Raw genomic sequence first — 23,504 nt, forward strand, 5'->3', positions numbered from 1 at the left:
TGGGTTTTATTTCTTTTTCTTTTTGTCATGGTTGGGACTTGGGCCTAATTCTCTATTAGAACCAAAAAAAAATTGATTTTTAACCAATAAATTCGATTAGGAAAAAGTGACTTAGGAAGAGATAAAGAATTGGAGATGAAATCATACACGTGTCAAAAGGATTTAGTCAATATGTTGAAAAATGGTAACACTTTGGTGGGCCCGTTTGTTGGAAAGAACGGAAAAAATAAACCCTGCATAATGAGTCCGCTCTCTTGTGTGAGTTGCGTGTTGGGCCAAAAGTTTGAGAACATTAGTTGTCAGAAACTCCTATAGGCACTCAAATAAGTGTGGCCCACAAATTTGGTGGCCCAAAACGAAGTTTTGCTCGTTTTGAGCCAGGGTCGGTTCTGCAGAAATTGAGAGAGAGAGAGAGACAATGAAAAAGAGAAACATTGAGCACCAAGAGAGAAAAGAAGAGAGGAGAGGAAGAAAGAAAGAAATGATTAGATGAAGATCAAGGGACAAAAAGTAACAAAGTCAGTTTTTAGATCCAAAATAAAGATCTCCCTTATGTCAATTTGACTAAGATATTTATTCCCTAGAGAATTTTCTTTATGCCTCAAAGTCGCGGCCTAATTTATTTACCTCAAATGCTAGTGCTAGACTTGTTTCAACACAAAAAAAAGTAATGCTAAACCAAACTCCTTTCCTGTTTTTGGGGTTCAATTGGTTATAACAAGATACAAGAGAAAATGAGGGTAAACTTAACCCTATTTAGGTGTTTGTTGCCCATTAGAGTGTTCGGTTATTGTTCATTGACCCTGATCAAACTACCACCTGCCCTCAAATAACAGTTCGGGTGCTTTTAGCAGGGTTATTTTTTTTTTATCTTAGGGGGAGGGGGGGGGGGGGGGGGGGGGGGTGGGTTGGGGTTGAGGACATTTTCATGTCCCCCAATGTCCGTGTTATTCGTTGGGGACATTTCAAATGTCCCCAAATGTCAGTGTTATTGGTTGGGGACATTTTAAATGTCCCGAAATGTCTGCACTATTGGTTGGGGACATTTCAAATGTCCAATGTCTCCAAATGTCCGTGTTATTAGTTGGGGACATTTCAAATGTCCCGAAATGTCTGTGTTATTGGTTGGGGGCATTTCAAATGTCTCCAAATGTCCGTGTTATTCGTTTAGGACACGAATTTGGGGACATTTCAAGACAAATTAGTTTTGGAGACATTTTAGTGTAGATTGGAGAGCTTTTGGAGAGAAAATGTCTCTCAAAATATGGAAGACATCTGAAGAAACTTGGGGACATTTCAGTGAGGAAGATAATAAAAATAATTATTATTACCAAATTAGATTAAATAATATATAAAATATTATCATATTACTGAATTATACTATTATTATATTATTATAATATTATTTTATTATTATATTACTATATTATTTTATTATTATAATCTCTTATTATATTATTATATTATTATATAGTATTATATTATATTATATTGTATTATAATATTATTATTCTATTATAGTAATAATGACATTATTATCATATTACTATATTGTCCTATTATTATATTATTATAATATATTATTATATTGTATTATAATATTATTATTCTATTATTATATTATTATTATATTCTCTTATTATATTATTATATTATTATATAATATTATATTATATTATATTGTATTATAATATTATTATTCTATTATAGTAATAATGATATTATTATCATATTACTATACTGTGCTATTATTATATTATTATAATATTACCTTATTATTATATTACTATATTATTGTATTATTATTATAATATATTATATTATTATTATATTATATTATTATATTAATGTCCACAGATATCTACGAATGTCTATCAATGTCCATAAATATCTATGAATGTCTATTAATGTGCAATTGTCCTTCAATGATGAGATAATAATAATAATAATAATAATAATAATAATGTCCACTACACATTTTGTCCATGGATTCAGTATGTTGAAATGTCCCCAGAACATTTTGTCCGTGAACCAAATGTCTTGAAATGTCTCCAAGACATTTTGTCTACGAATCAAATGTCTTGAAATGTCCATAAAGACATTTTGTCTACGAATCAAATGTCTTGAAATGTCTATAAAGACATTTTGTCTACGAATCAAATATCTTGAAATGTCTATAAAGACATTTTGTCTACAGACAAATGTCCCGAAATGTCTTGAAATGTCCACGGAACATTTTGTCTCTGATTGTCCCCTAATGTCCCCCATTGTCTTGATCCACTACCCCCCCCCCCCCCCCCCCCCCCCCAAGTTAGTTTGGCCTCTTAATTTGTAATCAGTTTTTTTTTCTAGAAGTCAACTACGATCAACTTTAGTCGTTGCATTTGGCATTGATACATTAAAGATGTGATAAGCTCAATAACTGCTCACTCAAACTGAAACAAGATCGGGCCTATAACCCAACAAGACAATGGCCTAAAGCCTAACTACATTTTTTTTCTTTTGATCTCATAGTTTAAACGAAATGCTATTTTGTATGTTATGATCGTGTCTTTTTCTAAAGGGCCATTGCCATGATATTTGGTTGTTCTTAGCTAGGGTTTTTTTGAATTTCTTCCTTCCTTCTTGCATTTCCTCTTCTCCTTGTGTAGTTCAATTTTCTCGAACCTAAAACTCCCTTAGAAACTCTCACCCTGAAAAAGATTATAACAAAGAAATAACAAAAGTTGCCATTGCTTTTGTAAGAAAATTATGAATGCAAAGATCGGTCAGCCTCTTAGCAGGACTAAGAGGGTGTTTGATTTTTACACTTATTAAGTGATTTTCACTAAGAAGAAAATCTTAAACAATTGATAAATACAAAATCCTTTTATGACTTCCGCTATGACTCTTCTCTAACTTCACTCATCCTTCACTTAAGTTTCCCTCCTACATTTACTTAACATCTCTTCCTTCACTAATCATGGAACACCCAAACTCCATGATACAACTAAGTTCTTTCACCTTCATAACTCTTAATTATTTATGATTAATATTTTTGACATAGCATTCGTAAACCGCAATTCTCTTTTACCTAAACTAACTTATTACGAATTAGTATGAAATGCTAATGTTTAAATACACTAAGGTTAAAACAGACAAATTTTTATTTTTATAACATTTAGATTTAATATAAAAATTATATAATCAAACACTTAGAACCGATGAAAAACAAACGCCATAGCACTTACATTTGATATCACTTGTAAGTGCTAAAAAATCAAGCACCCTCTAAGTTTGGACGTCATCTGAAGTGGCACGACAGGTCGGATTAGATAATGAGGTGGTACAAAACTGTTGGAAGTTGAATTGATATTCTGGCTCTGATCTCTTATTTTATCAAGTTTATAACTCTGTCCCTTAACTGTTTTGAGTGTTATTTAATGCCCATCATCTATTTCTATTGAGTGGTATTTAATGCCCATGGTCTATTTCTGTCAAAGGTTACTACAAAAATAAACTTATCTATAAAACCTTAGGTAGAAAGTAAAACTCCACTGAAACAATAAACAGTTTAAACAACTGAAACAAGAAACAAGGTTCATTAACAAAAATCCTTTTCCTTATCAAACACTTCTTTCCCCTTCTCTTCTTCTCTCCCATCTTCATAACTTCTCTTCGTCCGTCCGATCTTCATGATAGCTTTTCTTCATCCGTCTCATCTTCATCGAAACCTTGTCAATCTTCCCTTCCCAATCTAAAAAGAACCGCATAGACCAACCCAAGAACCTTCAAATTCACTTCTTTCCTTTTCCCTTCCATTCCTTTAATTTTTTTTTGTTTCATTGCTTCTACATCTTATTCTATCTTCTTTTTCAAATTCATATTTTTGTAGTTTTTTCTATTATTTAATTAATATTGCCTTCCCCAAAAACATTAAACTTAAGGGTTAAACTGAGATCCCCTTCCAACCCCATCCAACCCCTCTACTTGTCTGCAATCTGAAACATTGTTGCCCATGATCTAAGATTCAAAATGTAAAGAACCAGAAGTTGGTACCTTGCTCTTGGTTTGAGGAGGTATCAACAAGATGCGGCAATCCTTACAAAAATTCTCACGAAAGAAATTCTCCTCGTATTCCTTATCATTAAGGCACTGCCCACACGCGTAACATCGAGGAACGCAAGTGACACATCCTCTGCATTGGGCACTTGAGGATTGTTTCCTTCGACAACTCGCTGCAGGGCAATCATATACAAGCCTCAAATTCTCACATCTCGGGCATGTCCCAATATCGATGTCACGATCATCATCATCATTATTTGAAAAAGAAGATTGATCGTCATGGAAGAATCTTGGTTTGTGAGTTTTTGGCGGTCGAGTTATACTTGTTACACTTAACAAGGACTTCAACTCTTCGAAGTGGCTGGACGTTATGTCATGACGAGGACCAATTTTTAGCTGCTTTATCCCGGGTGCACCCGAATCCTTCAAAGCCCTTAGATTATCCACAATACTTTCAGTACCTAGTTTTGTACATTCTGGAACACTCAACTGCAAGAAGAAATAACTAATCAGCTCATTGTGTCAAAAAGCAGTAATAAAAGGAACTACCAAATCGTGTTCTTTCTTCCATAAATATCATCATACAATAATCTCAGAGTAAATAATAGTCTAATTAATAAGAGAAAAGTCATGAACCTCCAACTTGATTCCAACTATCCATGGAGCAGAAACATAAAATGCAATTAGTATAAACAAATGGAGTAAAAGATATGAGCAGTTGTTATCCTGTGTAGAAGGCCTATCAGGTAACATAAGAAAGGTGGTACCTTAGGTAGGGTAAACTAAAGGCAACAAAGTTAGCATCAAACCAGCCTGCCTAGAACCCTCCTTAATTCCTACCAAGGTTTCTATCCCCAATGACAACAGAAATATAAGCTGAAATGGGAGCCGCACAGGCAAGTTAGAACCCTTCAACAAGAGACTAGGAATAAAAATAGCTGACATGGACTAGATGCTTCTACTGATTAACTTCATAAAACTTAGGCTCTAGACTATAACTTTGAAGTCGGCATTGTTTATGGAACAATGTGATGACTAATGAGATGTTAGTCTTAATAGGCAGTTTCGTTCCCAATGAAAGTGTGAAATAGGACTAAACTTCCTTTAGCTATAAAGTGTCTACAGTCGGGAGCTTCTAAAATGATGTTGAGGTATGGAAAGCATCTGATACAATTATATCCTCTATCTTCTACTTTATAGAGAAGGCATGCAAAATATATACTCCCTCAGTCCCAAAATGAATGACCTATTTTGAAAACCCAACTTTTAAGGGAACATCATTAATTGGTGTTTTGACTTTAAAAAATAACATGATTTTTCTAATTGTATCCTCATTAACTATTTTAATTTACAATGAAAAAGTTGAACTTACCTTTAAATAAAGTTGTCATTAAATTTATAGTAATGGGTATTATTGGAAAAAGCGAAAAGTTTCTTTCTTTATTTTTAGAAATAGGACACTAAAATGGGAAAACCCAAAATAAAAATTAGGTCATTCATTTTGGGATGGAAGGAGTATATATATATATATATATATATATATATATATATATATATATATATATATATATATATATATGAGGGCACAAAATTATTAGGACGCAAATAGGTGAAATTATGACAAAGATAAAACCCATTTAAGGAACACAATCTACATAATGACGTAGACGGACGGAAACTCGCATTAACTAATACCTAGTTAAGGAGATAATGCATGAAATAGTAAAGACATGACACTCCACGACAAATCAATTACGAAACATAGATAGAGAAGCATTAAATAAAGCCTAACAAATTTAATGTAAAACCTATGAATTAATATACATAGTTACCTTTTCGAGTCTAGGATTTCTTTCAAGTACATGCTTTAAACCATCACTCGTGATCCCCATGCATTTCACCAAACTCAAACATTGCAAGTTGCCTTGAGCCTTGCCACATAATCGTACAAGAGAATCATCACAAATCCTCCCACTCAATGATTGATCTACAGTAATGGTTCTCCATAAAAGGTTGTCATCTAGAACTGCAGAACGGAGCGATCTGCAAACACTTTCAACAGAAAGCAAATCTCGAACGCCAAGATATCGAAGGGCATAGAACAAACCCTCATGTGGAGGCCCTTCACTTTCAAGGGAACAACTTCCAGAAGTCTTCTCAGAAGTCTTCTCATTTATCAAACTACCCATGTCGAATGGGTCAGGGGGCAAACAGTGTCGATCATCATCGAAGATTGGCTCCTCTTCCCCACAAGAGCCTTCCCCATCAGATTTATGATACCTTCCATTAGAATCATAACAATCTCCGGTACCACTGAAATAAGAAAAGTCCCCAATGAACAGGCTCGTCTCTCTGTAGAGACCCTCATTGAAGATATCATCAACAATAAATCCTCTTGGAAGCCTAATAGAGGAGCCTAAATTATCTTCGAACAAATTCATGGGAAAGACAGGACGACGAGACAAATTCAATGCCATTTTCTTAAATCAACTTGATCAATTTTTAGAATATTTCAAAGCTAAGCAGGCCCAAACCCAAGAGAAAAACTCTTTTTTTAGTTTTTTTTCTAATTATTTTTTTTTCTTTTTATCTTTTTTAAGAAAATCAAGCAAAAAATCAGTACTGATCAACAAAACTGGAAAAGATATTCTTTTTTAAAAAACTAGAAACTAATAACCCTAATCCTAACCCTAGAAGAAGAAACAAAAACCCTCAATTTCGGATTGCACCAAAAAAATAAAGCACCAAAAATTTCACTGAGTTTCTTGTTAAGAACTTAATCAAAACTATTATACTCAAATCTATTCAAAATAGGGTTTCGTAGAGACAAAATGCTATACAGAGAATAAAAAAAATTTATTTCGTGAAAAAAAATTTCCTTTTTTTTTGGGTTTATTATCTCTGAAATCGAATCAATAAAGTAATCAAATAAAAGAATATAAAAAAAAAACAAACCTTTGAAATTGAAAATCAAAAACCAAATCACACCCAATTTGGAAACCTCAAAACCCTAGCCGCCGCCGCCGCAACAAAAACTCAATCGGAAATAAAGAAGGGGGTGATTCCTTTATCCTCGATGAAGAAACGAAATAGGGTTTTTGTTATTAGGGATCGATTTTCAGAGATGAAGATGAAAAGAGAAAGATGAAGAATAGAGAGAGAGAGGGAATGGCGGACGGGAGGGTAAGAAATACGGAGAAGGAAAAAAATACGGAAAAAAAGAAGGAGAAGAGTTGTTAAGAAGACACGTGATAGTTTATTTACTTACCTGGAGTGGCTAGACCAAACTCCTTTCCTGTAAATTTCTAGGATGGGCCCCATATCATTCTTTGTGGGGCTCTGTCCTATAATAGCATCACAATCCAAATGCAGCTCTTAACATGCTGGGCTATTAGGAGCCGGCCCAAAGACTCGAAAAATCTGTAGGCGTCTATAGGCGTCGGAAATTAATCAAGCACCCGTCGTCGGCTTTGCCTTTAAAGTAGTTAACTTGTCTTCTATCTCACTTCTTTCTTTGATTCAACTCTTCTTTCTTCCTGAACTAAACCCTTATAAACTGATCATGTATTGTTGTATGACCTCCAATAAACTTACGACTGGTTTGGTTTTGGTAGAGTGAAACTTGAACCCCAACATCTCCACCACCAGACTCGACCATCCAGGCTTTCTTGCTAGCACACAGACTAGAAAACCAGGGCTCTCTTGCTAGCACACGGACAATACAGTGTGTGACTTTTTATAAACTTTCCAATTGGTCTAGGTCCAGGATCTCTAGGACAACCCAACCCGAGATATTTGTACATAAAGTTTTTTTTCTTAAACTTATATTTGTAAGCGGTTTTTTGGTCTATCTTTTTTTTTGCGTGGAAATGACACTTAATGACCTCCCTAGGTCGAAGGATCAGTGACCGAAATGCTCTTGAGAGGTCACAAACCGGACCAGCCTGAATACACAGTCCGACAACTTCATTTTTTTCGTGGCACACTGTACATGAAACACTAAAACATCAAATAATTGATTATTTCCGGTTTGACCTCCTAGTCATGGCCGCTTTCTTGTTTGACCCCTAGTTTAAGGGAAATGCCATTTTAGCTTGTCTGAGGACTCTTTTCTTTAGTTCTTTTTTTTGTGAATATTGTTTTCATCAAGCCTTGACAAAAATTTCTAAAGGGACATAATGTTCTCAAGTGTTTTAAGGGAGAAAATTTTTGTTTGAAACCTGTCTACAAAGATGTCGTTCACATTATTGACAATCAAATCACATATTCTATGCTTGATAGATCCCATACAGAAAAGCTTGTAGTGTACGTGATAAATTTCTACTAGTTAGTGCTAATGTCAGAAAGTATTTTGTCTTTCACTTGACAATGCGAAGTGCAAACACTGTTTCGATTGGTAAATAGAAAGATCTAATCCCTACTCGTCAGTGGTGAATTTTATATAGTTCGAAGTAAATTTGTTCAAGAAATTGCTTCAACAGATATCAAGTAGTTCAGAGCGTATTTTTGTGTCGGGAATAGAACTATGTAGGTGCTATTTAGGACCCTTTGTCAATCAAACAGTATAAGTTCAAAAAAATTACGGTTGGATGTGAAACATAGATGAAAATTCACAGTTACAAGTTGCATTGCCTTATGAAGTGTGTTTTTATTTCCTGTCGGACATCATGTCCTTATAACATTACCGATATCAGTAAGTTGCATGCTGTACTAGTATGTAATGTTTTATGTCATTTCTATGGTACTACAAATTTTCTCTTATAGATTAATTTTGAGTTTTTGACGGCAAATTTCATCATTTTCCAATGAACAAAATAGAAAACGAGGGGAAAATTGTTCACACCCTCTATATGTTTTTCTTTCTTCAGATTTCAGTTGATCAGACAGTTGGTTTGCCCTTGCATCTGAAAACTTCACCACCCTATAACGATCTATATATTTGTCCAAATTTTTCAAAATTTAAATCTGCAATCAAAATATTTAGTAAAACATTTTTCAGATATAAACTGGTTATTTCCACCCACTGATGTTAATTCCACACCACTCATTTTCCTCAATCAATGGCTAAGAAAAAGATTTGATACTACTTGTACTACATTAACACCACAACATTGTAATAGAAATCCATTGACATACCAAGCTACTCCATATAAATCATTTTTCGGTTTCCTCTCTTATTACAAACAGAAACGTGGACGTCAATTTACGTACGGCCTATTAATAACGAACATAGCGGTGAAGATTATTCGTCTCAAATACAATATAGTTATGATTATAGAGTAGGTGGGATCCATATATAGCCGTGTGTTTGAACATACCCGGCTTTCTGGAGTAACTCATCTGCCTCGGATGGACCTCGGCTACCTGGTTTGTAGGAAAGAGGTTTCATCTTTCCATCGTCGATCTCGTGCAGTAACGGAGTAAAAATCTCCCAAGCCGCCTGAAGAAAGATAAATTTGTTATTTCAGGAAAAAAAAAAAAAGTACAGTTGATTTCGATTTTAAATTCGATTTTGTTTCAGTCACAACTCACAAGTATTTAGTTCAGTACTTACCTTCAGTTCATCTCTACGGACGAAATGCTGCTGATCTCCTCGAATTCTGGAAGTAAAAAAGTTCAGAGTTTAGATGTTTGAATGTTGAATATATTTGCAAGCATGATTATACCGACATAAAATGCTAACTATACGAAATAAAATAACAAGATCGAAAGATTGAACAGGAGTTGGTGAAGTAAGAGTATACGTGTCCAGAATCAATCGTTCATAAGCCTCTGGAATTGTAGCATCTTGGTATCTTTGCCCGTAAGATAAGTCTAGTTCGCTTTGTATAGTTGACATGTCGAGACCAGGTTTCTTGACCTAAAGAAAGAAAGGGGAAAAACAAGGTCATGACCCACAAGCCTACGGTGAAACCGTTTTTTCAGAAATCTATGGAAATCATAAGCGATCGATCATAATAATAGGGTACGATCAACGATGAGTTATTGCTTACCGTAAGCTTCATGTACATGGCCTCTTTAGGTTGAAGGCGTATAACAAATTCATTTCGTCCTTGTTTCTTACCTACATGTAAAATAAACGTTCATGTCATGGTTATAAATAGAGATTATTAACTAAATACATACATGTGTGTGTGTGTGAGCACGTGTATCTGTGTTTGTTGGTTGCATCTGGTCTCCCTCGCTCCAAAAGCTACCTCAGGATTTTATGAGATTCACCCGACAATCTTCCCCTCACAAGTTGGGCTACAGTTCAATAGACAATTGACTTGTTGTTTCCCATATTGGCCATGTTGGCCATCTCTTACCCCAAAAGCTAGCTTAAGGGATAAAGCTTTTCCCCCACTTACGAACGGACCACCTGCTCCTTTTTTAACCATTATGGGATTACTCCAATATGTATAAGGTCATCATATGCATCAATATAATTATTAAAATATCATACATTTGAAGATGTCACCGGGGACATCCTTAAATTGGACACGGATTTCTGCCTTCTTTGAACTCAAAGCTTTCCCTGCCTTTAGTATAAAAGGGACACCTGTGGAGAAGGGTATATTAGTCACAAAAAGGCAAAACAAACAGAAATCTCATGGTTCTCAAATATCAATTTATATGTTATCACACCTTCCCATCTTTCGTTGTGTATCCGCAGAATCATAGTTGCAAAAGTTGGGGTGTTTGACTGATCTGGAACGGTTGAGTCATCTGTGTAGCCCTCATACTGTCCAAGAACAACTTCTTCATTTTGTATAGGTAGAACCGATTGAAGAACCTGAAATTTGATTTATCATTAAAAATAGGGAATAGTATAGCTTAATTTCAGACATTTTTCTTCTATAAACAAGGGTTTGATCCAACATATGAATTCAAACTCATGAGATGGCAAAAGTATGGGATAAGAAAGCAAATAGAAATTTTGAATAATACCTTCACTTTCTCATCTCGAATGTGCTCGGGTTTGAGAGAAACGGGTTTCTCCATGGCAACCAAGCAGAGAACCTATAGTAGTACAGAAGAAAATTACAAGTTAAGCTTGTAAAAACTTGTATTGTAAGAGTCGTTACATACAGAGTGGAGCTTTTTCAAAATAATCAACTGGACTTACCTGCAGTAGATGATTCTGAATGATATCACGGATAATTCTGCAAAAATATAGTTAATCTCTCAGTGATCCTTCCTCGGCAATTTGAGACAAAAACATTTGAATATAAAAAAAATATATATAAAGAAGTATAAAATTACCCGTATTCATCAAAATATCCACCACGTCCTTCAGTTCCAAAATCCTCTCTGAACACAATCTACCAAAAAACAAGATAAATGTCAAACACCAGAAAGTGCTTAGAGATAATAAAAAAATTCTCGCTTTGGCAGAACAAATAAATCTATGGAAGACAAAAGGAAACCAACTACATAGTTCTTTTGATGATAAATGTGTTTACTGATCTTTTCGACTCTACAAATGCTAAATCTAACTGGTAGAAAAAAAAAATCGTCCTAAAGTTACCCGAAAGTCAAAATATATCAATATAGTACAAGGGAACAAGGAAGACAGTTTCACTCTAGTATCATCGTGCAGAGTACTAATTAGCGACCTAGATTAAAACAAACCTGTCATAGTAATTTCGAGTTGACTTCTCACCTGTACATTATCAATGTTATCACGATTCCAGAGAGGCATAAAGAACCGGTTAGCGAAGCGAAGCACCAACTGCGAATTCGAGGGGAAAATGTGAGACGAAAATTAAGTTGGAAGTAAGAGATAAAATATGAAGTTTGGAAGCAAATGTTACCAAGTTCTGCACTAATTCTTTTCCTAGATAGTGATCAATACGGTAAATCTGCTTTTCATTAAACAACTCCCCAAGCTGCGCACTAAGATCCTCTGCTGTGTCCAAATCCTTTCCAAAAGGCTTCTCAACAACCACACGAGTCCATCCACCAAGATCAGCTGAAAATAAATGAATTTATTTTCATTAGTTCATAATCTGAAGCTATACCAGCAAGCATCCATGAGCCATCCACATATTCAGGAACTAGAATTAAGAACGAGATTATCTGTATTGAGCAGATTCGTAGTTACTTCGCTGGCTCCTTGATTTAACATTAAGAAGAGTTCACATACGAGTGTTTTTTCAGAAATTGCTGCTTTTAGCTATTTTTAGGTAGAAGCGCGTAAAATCAAGAAGGTAGCACTGAAGGGACGAAAGTTCTTGTAGAATTGATTTTGCACCATAGGTACAGCTTCAACGCCACATAATGGCAGGTTATTTGAATCAGACTCGCGACATTGATGAAACAGAAAATATCCTTCTTGATCACAATGCTAGGTCAAGGTTGAAAATAAATGATGAAATTCCACAGTGAAACTTACATTTATTCATGCAACAAAGCCTGATCATTTTGCAAACAGATGGATATACTGTTGGTGGGAGTGCAAGATAAAAAAGTCTACGAGAAGATCCTTCTCTGGTATTTCTTGAGACTTCATGTGCAGAAATTTCCTTGTCCAATAACCTAAAATCGTCCTCACTAACATAGGTACCACTAACATATTTGATCTGCAAAATTAACATCAAGATAATTTCAAGGCTCAAAAGTAGCAAATAGTCAACAAACGATAGATCAACTCCTCGAGAAATATACCAATTGCAAAAACTTTGACACTTCTACGGAGTGATCTGACAAAGATTCCTTCCCATGGGTGAGATATCTGCAGTTATAATTCACTTCAATCTCTTTTACGAACCAAATATAGGTAGAGGAAACCCAAACATTCGACTTTAGAAGTTGTGAAAAAGTAAAAGAAAACCACTTAAACCCGACAAGTGTTTGCTGGGAAAAAAAATAGCATGGGTTACTTAAAGATAACTAGCATTTAGAACAAGAAATCTCACCCACGAATGTGGCTCCTCAACTTATCATCAGACATCTTAGTTCGAGCATAACCAAATATGTGAACTTCATTTTCTCGTAGGAATCCCTGGGCACATACCGGAACCAAAATTTATTACATGACATGACTCCCCCGGACAATACAAATAACCAACTATTAAAATACTACACCTAAATGAATTTTGCTCATAACATTTCACCAAAATCATCTAAATATAAGTTATTGCTTGAGATCTCTGAGCAGTTGAAGGTTTCTAATAACTGAAATCATAATTATATTAGCATTATCGACATCCCCCGGATTAAAATTTTACAAAGTTGATAATCTTTGAGCAACTCTTTCCTTGCAAGCCGGTTTTCAAGGAGAGTTAAGTCCAATTAGCTTTAACATGGTACTGGAGCTAGTGACCCAGGGATGGGTAAAAACTAAGTAACTTTAGCCACGCATGGCTGGTGAGTGCCTAAGTGACTCCAGCCTACACCATTACGGAAGGTACTACTATTAGCATTATCCTGCACCACTTGGGCATTCAAATTTGCAAAGTAAATAAGCCTTGAGCAGTACTTCCCTAGCAAGTCGCTTTTCAAGGAGAGTTAGGCCGGAATAACCCTATCAAATTAGCCAGAGCTTAGACACTTCAAACCATGAACCCAAAGTATCACATCAATCCAAAAAACCTAATGATTCATATCCAATTATTTTCGTTCAACAAAATTAACATTTCCCTTAACTCAGAGAAACGTAGTTCTAACTCCTAAAACAAAAAACCTAGATAAAGTAATTTAAATTGAGCAATACAACAAAGAAAATTGATGAATAAAAGTTCAATTTCTATAAACCTGTTGGTAAAGATTATAAAGAGCTGGAAATGTCTTCTTCTTGGCAAGATCACCGGAAGCACCTAAGACAATAATTGAAAGACATCCAGTTTCACGTACACTTTCAGAATCTTTTCCTTCCGAGAAAACCTCATTTCTTTCAGTCAAAATCCCTCCTAACTCTTTCGATTCCATTCTAATCTTAGCTAATTAGGCGTAATTATATATACTCTCACCAAAAAAACTGCATTTAGAGAGAAAAACTAAAATTAGTAATAACAACGATCATCAGAACTAGTGAATTAATCAATCATCAGAATCTGTTTCTCGATATCAGATCTTACTCCATGTATAAACTTAAAATCAAATTTGATAAGAACAACAAATTGATCAAGACAGAATAACGATCAAAATTCAAAGTTAATCATACCTAATGAACTGGAAGATCTGAGCGAAAATTGAAAAATCGAAGTGAAAATAACCAAAATCGTGATAGAATTAGGAAATTAAAGTTGTTGGGGGAATTGAGTGAAGTTTGACAGAAGAGCGAGAAAGTAGAGAGAGAGAGAGAGAGAGAGAGAATATAGAAAGAAAAACAGAGAGAGAGAAAGATTTTTGGAGAAGAAATCTGAAATGGGAATTTGATTTCCCTAGTATAAATGATTCGGTTGGTATTGCCACCAACTTCCTCCGTCTTCTTTTACCAGCAGACGTACCGTTACAAAATTGTTAATGCCAACAAGAAATCTTTGTAATTATTATGGTGATACTAGTGACAAAATCGATTATTGCCTCTATAGACCCTATAGAAGCATATACTCCAAATTAAAAAAAAAACATATACTCGGGCCGAATGGGCCGGATGATTTCAGTGTGAACTAATAGTTTGCTAAACAAAGAAGATCTTCAAAATTTTGTGACCTACCGTAAAATTTGTTCCAAATCTAAGAATTTGGGTTTGGATTGTGCAAATCGATAAAATATTTCGTATGGACAAATTTAAATTCAATGTAGACACTCTAATTTCACTACCTTTGATTGGAGTGGTCGCACATTTGTTTGAATGATTTTTAAGTTAAGAGTACGAGACATTAAGTGTCAGTCTCTCTTAAAAAGTCTGCTAATTTTTCTAAAAAAAGAAAAGAACTAAATTTAGAAAAGTGATTCTTTTTTTATGTCTCTTTCTTCTTTGTCATTTTAGGTGCTTAAAATAACAATAATGTAAAATGAATCAAATTGAGAAGTTACTTACTTTGAATAGATTTCTCCATTAAAAGTTTTGCATTTTTTGTTGCGGTAATAAAATATTTAATATTCAAATATATGAAAAACACCATTTAAGGGTTATTGAAATGATTTGAACTTCATCATAAAAACTCCTTATCACCAATCACTGGATCGATAGAATAGAAAATCAAGTATAAAGATTTTTCATAATTTTAGATTTTTTTAATTAATTACGATGGTCTTTACAATTTCATTGATACGTCAATAAGATTTGATAAATACGATAACCACCGAATCTAAACTCTTACAGGAACACATCTAAAATCCAACGAAACTAGTGACATAAATCCTATCTCAACTACTCTATATACCTGTTAATACGAGAAGTTCAAAATTTAAACCATTAGTTGAACTACCTAGCTCGCTCTCATGGAGTATGTCTTATGGAACTTTTTTTTCTTTGTTGAAATTGTCTTATGGAACTATAATGGTAAGTTTAAATTCATCTCACTAAGCTCTATAAAAAAAAACGAGGGATTGGGCCATTGGTCCAAAAAGGGGACCAAAATGAAAATCCCACCCAAAGTTACCTAAAAATGAAAGGGAGGTCCAATGTGTCAGTTTGGGGGTCAAAATTACGTAAAGGGCCCTTAGAAAATAAAGTATTTACCGTTCATGCCATCGAAAATTACAAAATTGCCATCGAAATTTCTCGGGAAACGATTTTTTTTCTGAAAAAGAATCTCGACAACCCGTCCATCAGAATGTGTACTGTTCAGAAATTTACGGAACTGCCACCGAAAAATTCCCAGGAAACGAAATTTTTTTCGGGAAATTATTTTATTTACTGGAAATTTTTTTCTGTACTAGACATTTTTGCTGGGCGGGAATTTGAAATTTCGTAAAAAAATTTGAAAATTTGGGCGGGAATTTGAAATTTCGTTTGAAAATTTCAAAACTTCGAAAAAAAGATTTTGTGACCGGGAAATTATTTTATTTACTGGAAATTTTTTTCTGTACTAGACACTTTTGCTGGGCGGGAATTTAAAATTTTCAAAAAAATTTGAAAATTTGGCCGGGAATTTGAAATTTCGTTTGAAAATTTCAAAATTTCGAAAAAAAGATTTCGTTTGAAAATTTCAAAAAAATTTGAAAATTGGAATTTTTTGTGTACTGGAAATTATTTTATTTACCGGGAAGAGATGGTTTGCTGGGCGGGAATTTGAAATTTCGTTTGAAAATTTCAAATTTTCAAAAAATTTTGAAACTTTGAATTTTTCGTGTACTGGTAAATTATTTTATTTACCAGACATTTTTTTTTTCAGGAAAACATCAGCATGTCCCGTCCAAGGGCAAGAGGGGAATAAAAAAAAACTGACATTTGGACCTGCAACTAATTTTTGGGCAAGAGTGGATTTTTTTTGGGTTTACCCCCAGATTTTGGACTGTTGACTCAAAAATTCAAAAAAAACATGAGCCCAGCTAATAGATGTGGAAATGGTGGTTGGTGGAAAGTAGATGTCTTTCGGTGTTAAATTTCGAACAAGACCTTTTTGTACTGAAAACATACGAAGTGAAAGAACTTTTTTACTTGTGAAGTAAACAAACATGAATTCAAAATAATTTACGAGTAAAACTTATATAAGTCATTGATGAATATAAACTCAATGAATGACGTCTTTGTGATTAGCCTAATATTATCTCAAATAAAACTTCTCTAAATTGTATAGAATTTTTGTTCTTACTTTTTTTTTGAGAGATTATTTTTCTCTTTTCTTTCTAAATTGGGATTTCAACTTTATCTTCCCACACAATCTAAAATTAAGGTCTAAAAAAGTATATTTGATAGAAAAATATAGATCAGATAGAGAGATTTGCAAGATAAGAGAGGGGGACTGCCAGAAAAAAAATATTGGAGGAAGGGAGAGAAAAAGGATCCAATAGAATAAAGACTTTGGCCAATTAGATTTTACCTATGTTACATCTTTATTTTGAATCCACAAATTGATAGAAAGAAATAGGTTAGTTATAGAGATTTGCAAGACAAGAGAGAGGCATTTTGGGACATCTAAAAAAAATCAGGAGAATAAAGATTTTAGTCCCTTAATTGTTGCTCCTCGTGTCTTTCTCTTTCCTTCTCTCTTCCACTCTCTTTCTCATTGTTTCGGCGAAGGGTGGCATTCCCTCCACCACATTGATCATTAATATCAAATCCAATTGAGAAGTTCCTATTTGAAATGGATCTTTCCATTAAAGGTTCTGCACTTTTGTTGTCTTGACAAAATCTTTAATATTCGCATAGAGAATGTTAGGAAACAAGAAAAACTAGACAGAAGCTAGACATAAATCTTATATGGCTTGTTGTGATTCATGTTTTCGATAATTCCAATACCTAGAACTGCGAATTATGGCAAACCACATGAGAATTCTGCCTAGAGTTTACCTAGCTTTTCTTATTCTATAGCATTACTCATAAGCTTATATGTCAAACACTAATTTAAGGTTAATACAATGATTTGAACTTCGCAACAAAAAATTCTTATCACCAATCTGGAGCCCAGTGAAAATTGAACACGGATGTAATTTTTTTTTGTTATTTTGTTCAAGACGGAGATAAGTTATTCGTGTCAAAATCTTAGTTTAACTACCTCGTTTTCATACATGGGACTTTTTTTTTTTTATGAAAGTCATACATGGGACTTTGAAACTGTAATAGTAAGTTTTAATTCATATAAAATATCAGGCTCCAAGCCTCCAACTTATAGATGTGCAAATGTTGGTAGATGGAAATCAAACATAAGCGTTACAAACAAATTAGGAATTGCATAGTCTCTCAATGCAATTTCAATCTATCAACTCAAATGTCCCTTGGGTTAGGATGTAGATTGTACATTCAACAAAAAAAATGTAGCTTGTAATGTGGGTCGTCTAATTTTGTACGATAAAACAATATAATAATCAACACAGAATGATGAATAGTTAACACATCAAAAAAAAAAAAAAAGAACAACAAAAATGCATAACAATTTAAAGGAAAGAGAAAAAAAAAAAGTAAAAGAACTAACAATTATTACAACTACCTATGGTTTTTGCATGATTCTTTTTCAAATAAGGAATCAATTTTCGTTTAAGTCATTAAAATAATATCACAACTATAGACAATAGTAGAAATTTGTGTATCACATACATAGATTTGATCTCTACACAAAATAATGAATTCTTTCCCTTCCCTACACGAAGACTTTTATCTTCTTCTTTTTGATGAAATCACGAAGAACTCTAGACTGTAACTACTAAGTAAGCATGATTCACGTTTTGGTTGGCCAGACATTTTGTTTATTCAAAACCAAGAAAAATGTCTAGACTTCTTAATAAATAAGCATATTATATTAAGATCGTGCTACCACATTTTTAATTATTTTTTTCTTCCATATTTTCATTAAGATGAGTTGGTTGTGTAAGATAATAGTAAAATAAATAAGATCACATTTCATTTAAATCATTTTTTAATTTCAACAAAATTTTGAATTAGTCAATATAATATAGAGAAATGTTATGTGGTTCAGACATTAGGGTCAATTACAGCCGAATACTTGTGCAACTGGTTCCTATTGTTAAGACAATTTCTATTTCTACATGACCAGACTAATAGGAGACGGCCAAATCGATATTTGGTTTGTAATCGACCCAATTTTCAGACTAAATAGCATTCTATTATAAAATATTTGGTTAAAGAACGACAAAAGTTGCATTAAATTTATAATCTTAGTCATTTCAGACTCGTAAATGTGATACCTAACTTTCAAATAGAGGTACGATTGTATCTAACATAGACAGTTGAATATTATGGCATCAAAACTATATTAGTTATGATTGCAACTTCCCTCACCTTATACTATAATTATCTCACCTAATATTTGCTTCCAAAGGGCCCGGCTTATCTGACCATCATTGCTAACAACCGTCTCAAAAAAAAAGTGGTAGAAATTTTGTTTTTTTCTTTTTTTGTTGAAAATGTTAGAAAACTTAGATTGGCAAAATACCTGTTGTAGTCGAAAAAAATGTTATAGCAAGGTTAGCCGGTTAGGGTTGGGAAAACCGGAAAAGCAGTTAAACACCTAACGAAAAACGGATGGTAGTGCCTATAACTTTAGTCCCCAATTCCATATTGTGGACTTCACAGTGGCAGCCTAACCATGGGAATTTTGGTCCATAACACCAACCCATATGTAATATCATTGGGCTCGTATGTGCTACAATTCTTTTTCACACTCCAAGGGAAATTTTAAATGCACTCATTATTTTTGTTATACACACTTACATATAAGGTATTTTTCGCTGAAATCAAAGGAGGTGTGAGTGTGGCATGTAGAAATGGCAAGTGTATACAACATTTCCCAAACTCAGAATAGTGCCACTCCTATTCACATTTTTCTAAGCTGGCATATGTTATTAGTACAGACCACACAAAAAGACATACGGGGAAGGACGATTAGATGAACATGCTGACTGCATTCACCATCACCATTTCTACTTCTCTCACATACACAGAAGTCGAACCCTCGTTAAGGGTTTAAGAATCCTCAACAACGGGTCTCTTTGAACTCTCGGTCAAGGATTTGCCCGAAGAGAGAGGTCGGAAAGAAAAAAGGTGGTGACGGAATAAAAATACGAAGACTGTTAAGTATCCTACCGGGATCGACTTAGTCGAGATAGTGGTCGGCATACTATTAAGATGGTTAAACATGCAACTAGCAGCTGCTGATATCAGCATCACAACCAAATCCCATTTACTCATACTTACTCCCTTAGAGCATCTCCAATGCAACGCTCAAACCATAAAATTTAGAGATCCACATAGGATTTTTTTAGAGTCTCTTTGAAAACAATCTCCAATGCAAAATTCAACTTGAATCTCTAAAGTGATGTGGCAAAATTTATTTAAGAGATCATTAAGAGGACACTCTAAATTTAGAGTGTTTTCTTGAAGATCTCTAAGTGCCAAAACAAATCAATAAATTTTATAGTCAAATATAAATTTGACAATGTCTCTCGAGGGTTGCATTGGAGAAAACTCTCTAAACGAGTATCTCTAAATGACCACGTAGGTAAGAGACCATTGGAGATGCTCTCATGGGCTATGGTTGGAGTGTTTATTGTTGTTTCTCATCATTGTTATCACACTAAACCCACCAAATAATTAGAATTCATAAAGTTGATGTGATTTGGACAATCACCACTTTCTAAGTTAATTTTAGGAGAAAATTAGGTCAGGTAGACTGAAACAGAATAAAACTCTAGGTTGCATTATCGGAAACAACCATAAAAAACTTACATAAAAAAATACATATAAACTTTAGATTTATATAAACAAAAAAAAATGAAAAAACAAAAGAAGAAACGTTTGCATCATATCTATAGAACATCTCTAAAACAGATAGGGATCTGTTTGATCAAACATCTCCTACGGTTAGATCTGTTTGATCAAAGAGATCTAATATGGATTTGTTTAAGAGACGTTTTACATCATCATATAAAAAGAATTTACATCATCACATGAAAAAAAACATTTACATCATATTTTCTTGACATCTCTAAAACAAATGGAGATCTGTTTGATCAAATAGATCTACGGTTAGATCTATTTGATATACCCAAATATGGATTTATTTTATATAGATGTTTTACATCATCACATAAGAAAACATACATTTAGACTATACTTTCATAACATCTCTAAAACAGATGGAGATCAAACAGATCATACGGTTAGATTTGTTTGATAAAATAGATTCGAATATGGATTTGTTATTCTGTTTTAGAGATGTTTTACATCACATATAAGAAAAAGTTACATCATCACATAAAAAAACATAGAATTTTTTTTTAAATAAAAATAAAAACCTTCAAACGCTTCATCTGATCCTCAGATGTGTTTCAGTTGAACATTCAAGTTTATTTTGAAAAATAAAATGGATGAAGAAGAAAGAGATGATTCGTTTACAAAAATGAATAGGTTGAAGATCTACAACCTTTGAACACATCATTTGATCAAAAGATGATCTGCGTTTCGGTTACATAATTCAACTGTGTTTAAAAAAATCAGAGACGAAAAGGGCTTAGGGATTTAACTAGTTACCGTTTTGGAAGTGATTAGAGAAGAACAAACGGACGCGAGAAGATGATAGAGTCTAAAGATGAGAAGATGAAGAAAACTAGAGAAGGTGCGAGAAGATGAGAGAGATAGAGCCAGACAGTAAAAGGGCTTGTTGGGTTATAAGGGGGTTTAAATAGAGAATAAAGATCGTCTTAGGGTTTTGATGAGACGCCCCTTTTGATCCAACGACTAAGGGGCTCTCTTGAAGAAACATGAGAACTCAACTGTTAGATCTATATACATGCAGACTCTCGGGCACACTGTTGGGCAGTCCCTTAGTTGGCAGGAATCAGGCGGATTGTAGGGGCGGGTTCTTAGGCGAATTACACCAGGTCTTTGATTACCGAGTATAACAACCAGGACTCAAGTAGAAGGTTTTACCCGTGTCTCAGCTGCTTCAACCCATTGCGACGGGTCGGGTAAGCCCAACTCGGGCTCATTTTGCCCCCAGATCCTTGGTGGTCCAGGCGGTCGAGTCACAGGCCCGTCGGCTGTCTTCCCGACCCTAACCCAATGTGTAAAAAAATGATAAGTTTTTCATTATGTATCTTCTATTGTTCTTAAGTTCAACTTCTTTTTCAGTTATTTGAATAAACAACTCGTTGCTAAATAACATATTTAACATTTTAGCAAGTTGTTCAATACTAGTGTTAAAATCATAGTAGTGGCCAAAAACCGTCTTAGGCCACTTCGCCTAAATGACGCCTAGACTTAACCTACTTCGAATAAATGTCACTTGGGCCTAGCCTACTCGTCTACTAGTTGGACACTCTCCAATGTGGAAGTCAACCCACTAGAGGTTCAACTGGCTCTAAGCCCTTGCGAACGTCCATCTAAACGAACAATAACCCATCAAAAGTTATAATGCTCCAAGCGCCCCTTGGTCGCCCTCAACCGAGCCTGCCGTTTACCGAGTCAACCTCAACTCCGGAGACCTCGCCACGTACTCATTTGACGAAGTCGCTCTAAAACCCCACGTCGCCTTAAGTACCGTTAGGCGATCTCAAACTACAAAGGGTTTAAAGTCGAGGCGGCGTAATCGTACGATCGAGTTACTCCAAGCGACAGATCGACGGTCAAGAACGAGTCTCCCATAGGGTTTGGGGTCACCTCGACCCCAATTATCTCGGATCTGACAGACTCCACGAGTCCATCAGTCGCCTATAAATAGAAGGAGACTCAGACTCCAAAGGCATCAGATACCAACTAGAAAACAACAGAACATTCTTCTCTCTCTCTCTCTCACATTTAGTATCTTCTGATCATTGCTCTGGACGACGATAATCGACCTTCGAATTCCAGAAGACTTGAAGGGTAATCTTCTAGAGGATCACTCTAGACGACGATATTACATCTTCAAGCTCCATCACCCTCGAAGTCCTTCTGAAGTCCTTTCGAGACGACCTCTCGACCTGCTCCAGGAGATCAATCTGACCAACTATCCCGTAGAGTCGAAGCTCCGACCACTCTACGAGTCTAGCCACCCTCCGACGATACAACACGGTGACACCCTCAACATTCAATCGTTTAAATACTTATCTTTTATAGTTTGTTGACTTGACCGTCGGAGTGCCCTTGGCAAGACACCATCCCGGTGTCCCCAAGACTTCAAGGTTTTACTTGTTTTTGTCTGTCTACAGGTCCAGCCGGAACTTCGTCCGTCTCGAGGTCTAAAGCCCAAGTTGTCGGTGGCCCACCAATCGACGATCTATTAATTGTGTGATTTTCTACCGACCACAATCATAAAGACGGAAAATATGGTCGGAGCACAAATCTACCATGAACAAGAAACTAATTCGGAATTATAAAAAAAAGATATAGTAATTGAATTTTTAATAAGCTATTATATTTTTGATAGGCCGGGATGGAGCAAAGTTTGCGTGACCTTGAAGGAATGATCAAATTTGAATTCAATGAAATAAAAAAGAAGATTAAAAGACCCCAGTAATATTCAACGACAAGAAGAATTGTAAAAGATTTAATAGCTATTAACCCTTAGAGTATCTGAATATACTAAAGGCTTAGTGTATCTATAGTGTCTGTAATTTTGACTAATGTTTTGTGCCAAAAAAGATTGAAATTTTATTGAAACAAAGACTAAATTTAAATAAGTAAATAAATAAATAAACTACTATTAAATTTAAATAAAGATACATTAAACAAACAACGATTTTTAATAAAGTTATTAAAATGTTTTCGTTAATAAAGATATATAAAAAGTATTAGTTTTAATAAAGATAAATAAATATTAATTTAAATAAAGATATACTAATATTTATTTTAATATAGCTATATTAAAAAGACATTAAATATTAATATATCTTAATTTATAAAATCAACAAAGATATACTAATTAAAA

General features: G+C 34.4%; 2 protein-coding genes across 2 annotated transcripts; both read right to left on the bottom strand.

Annotated features, from left to right (window-relative positions):
• Positions 1-3,483: 3,483 nt before the first annotated feature.
• Positions 3,484-7,756, bottom strand: LOC147547548 (F-box protein SKIP14-like). The gene is made up of 2 exons (XM_086666869.1): positions 5,877-7,756; positions 3,484-4,533 (listed from the first exon to the last, which is right to left on the bottom strand). Exons 1-2 carry the CDS (start codon positions 6,519-6,521, stop codon positions 4,003-4,005), a joined length of 1,176 nt encoding a protein of 391 aa, XP_086522995.1. The 5' UTR covers positions 6,522-7,756; the 3' UTR covers positions 3,484-4,002.
• Positions 7,757-9,023: 1,267 nt separating this feature from the next.
• LOC147547549 (glucose-6-phosphate 1-dehydrogenase, cytoplasmic isoform-like) lies at positions 9,024-14,707 on the bottom strand. The gene is made up of 16 exons (XM_086666387.1): positions 14,192-14,707; positions 13,783-14,005; positions 12,945-13,030; positions 12,694-12,760; positions 12,422-12,608; positions 11,841-11,998; positions 11,690-11,758; positions 11,290-11,348; positions 11,153-11,189; positions 10,975-11,046; positions 10,672-10,819; positions 10,490-10,585; positions 10,038-10,108; positions 9,789-9,904; positions 9,599-9,644; positions 9,024-9,484 (listed from the first exon to the last, which is right to left on the bottom strand). The coding sequence occupies exons 2-16, from the start codon at positions 13,954-13,956 to the stop codon at positions 9,317-9,319; spliced, it is 1,554 nt and encodes a 517-aa protein (XP_086522513.1). The 5' UTR covers positions 13,957-14,005; positions 14,192-14,707; the 3' UTR covers positions 9,024-9,316.
• Positions 14,708-23,504: the final 8,797 nt, after the last annotated feature.

The sequence above is a fragment of the Eschscholzia californica genome, unplaced genomic scaffold (genome assembly GCF_041429995.1).
Source record: "Eschscholzia californica isolate CP2 unplaced genomic scaffold, dmEscCali1.0.p SCAF_3, whole genome shotgun sequence".
Lineage (NCBI taxonomy): Eukaryota > Viridiplantae > Streptophyta > Magnoliopsida > Ranunculales > Papaveraceae > Eschscholzia > Eschscholzia californica.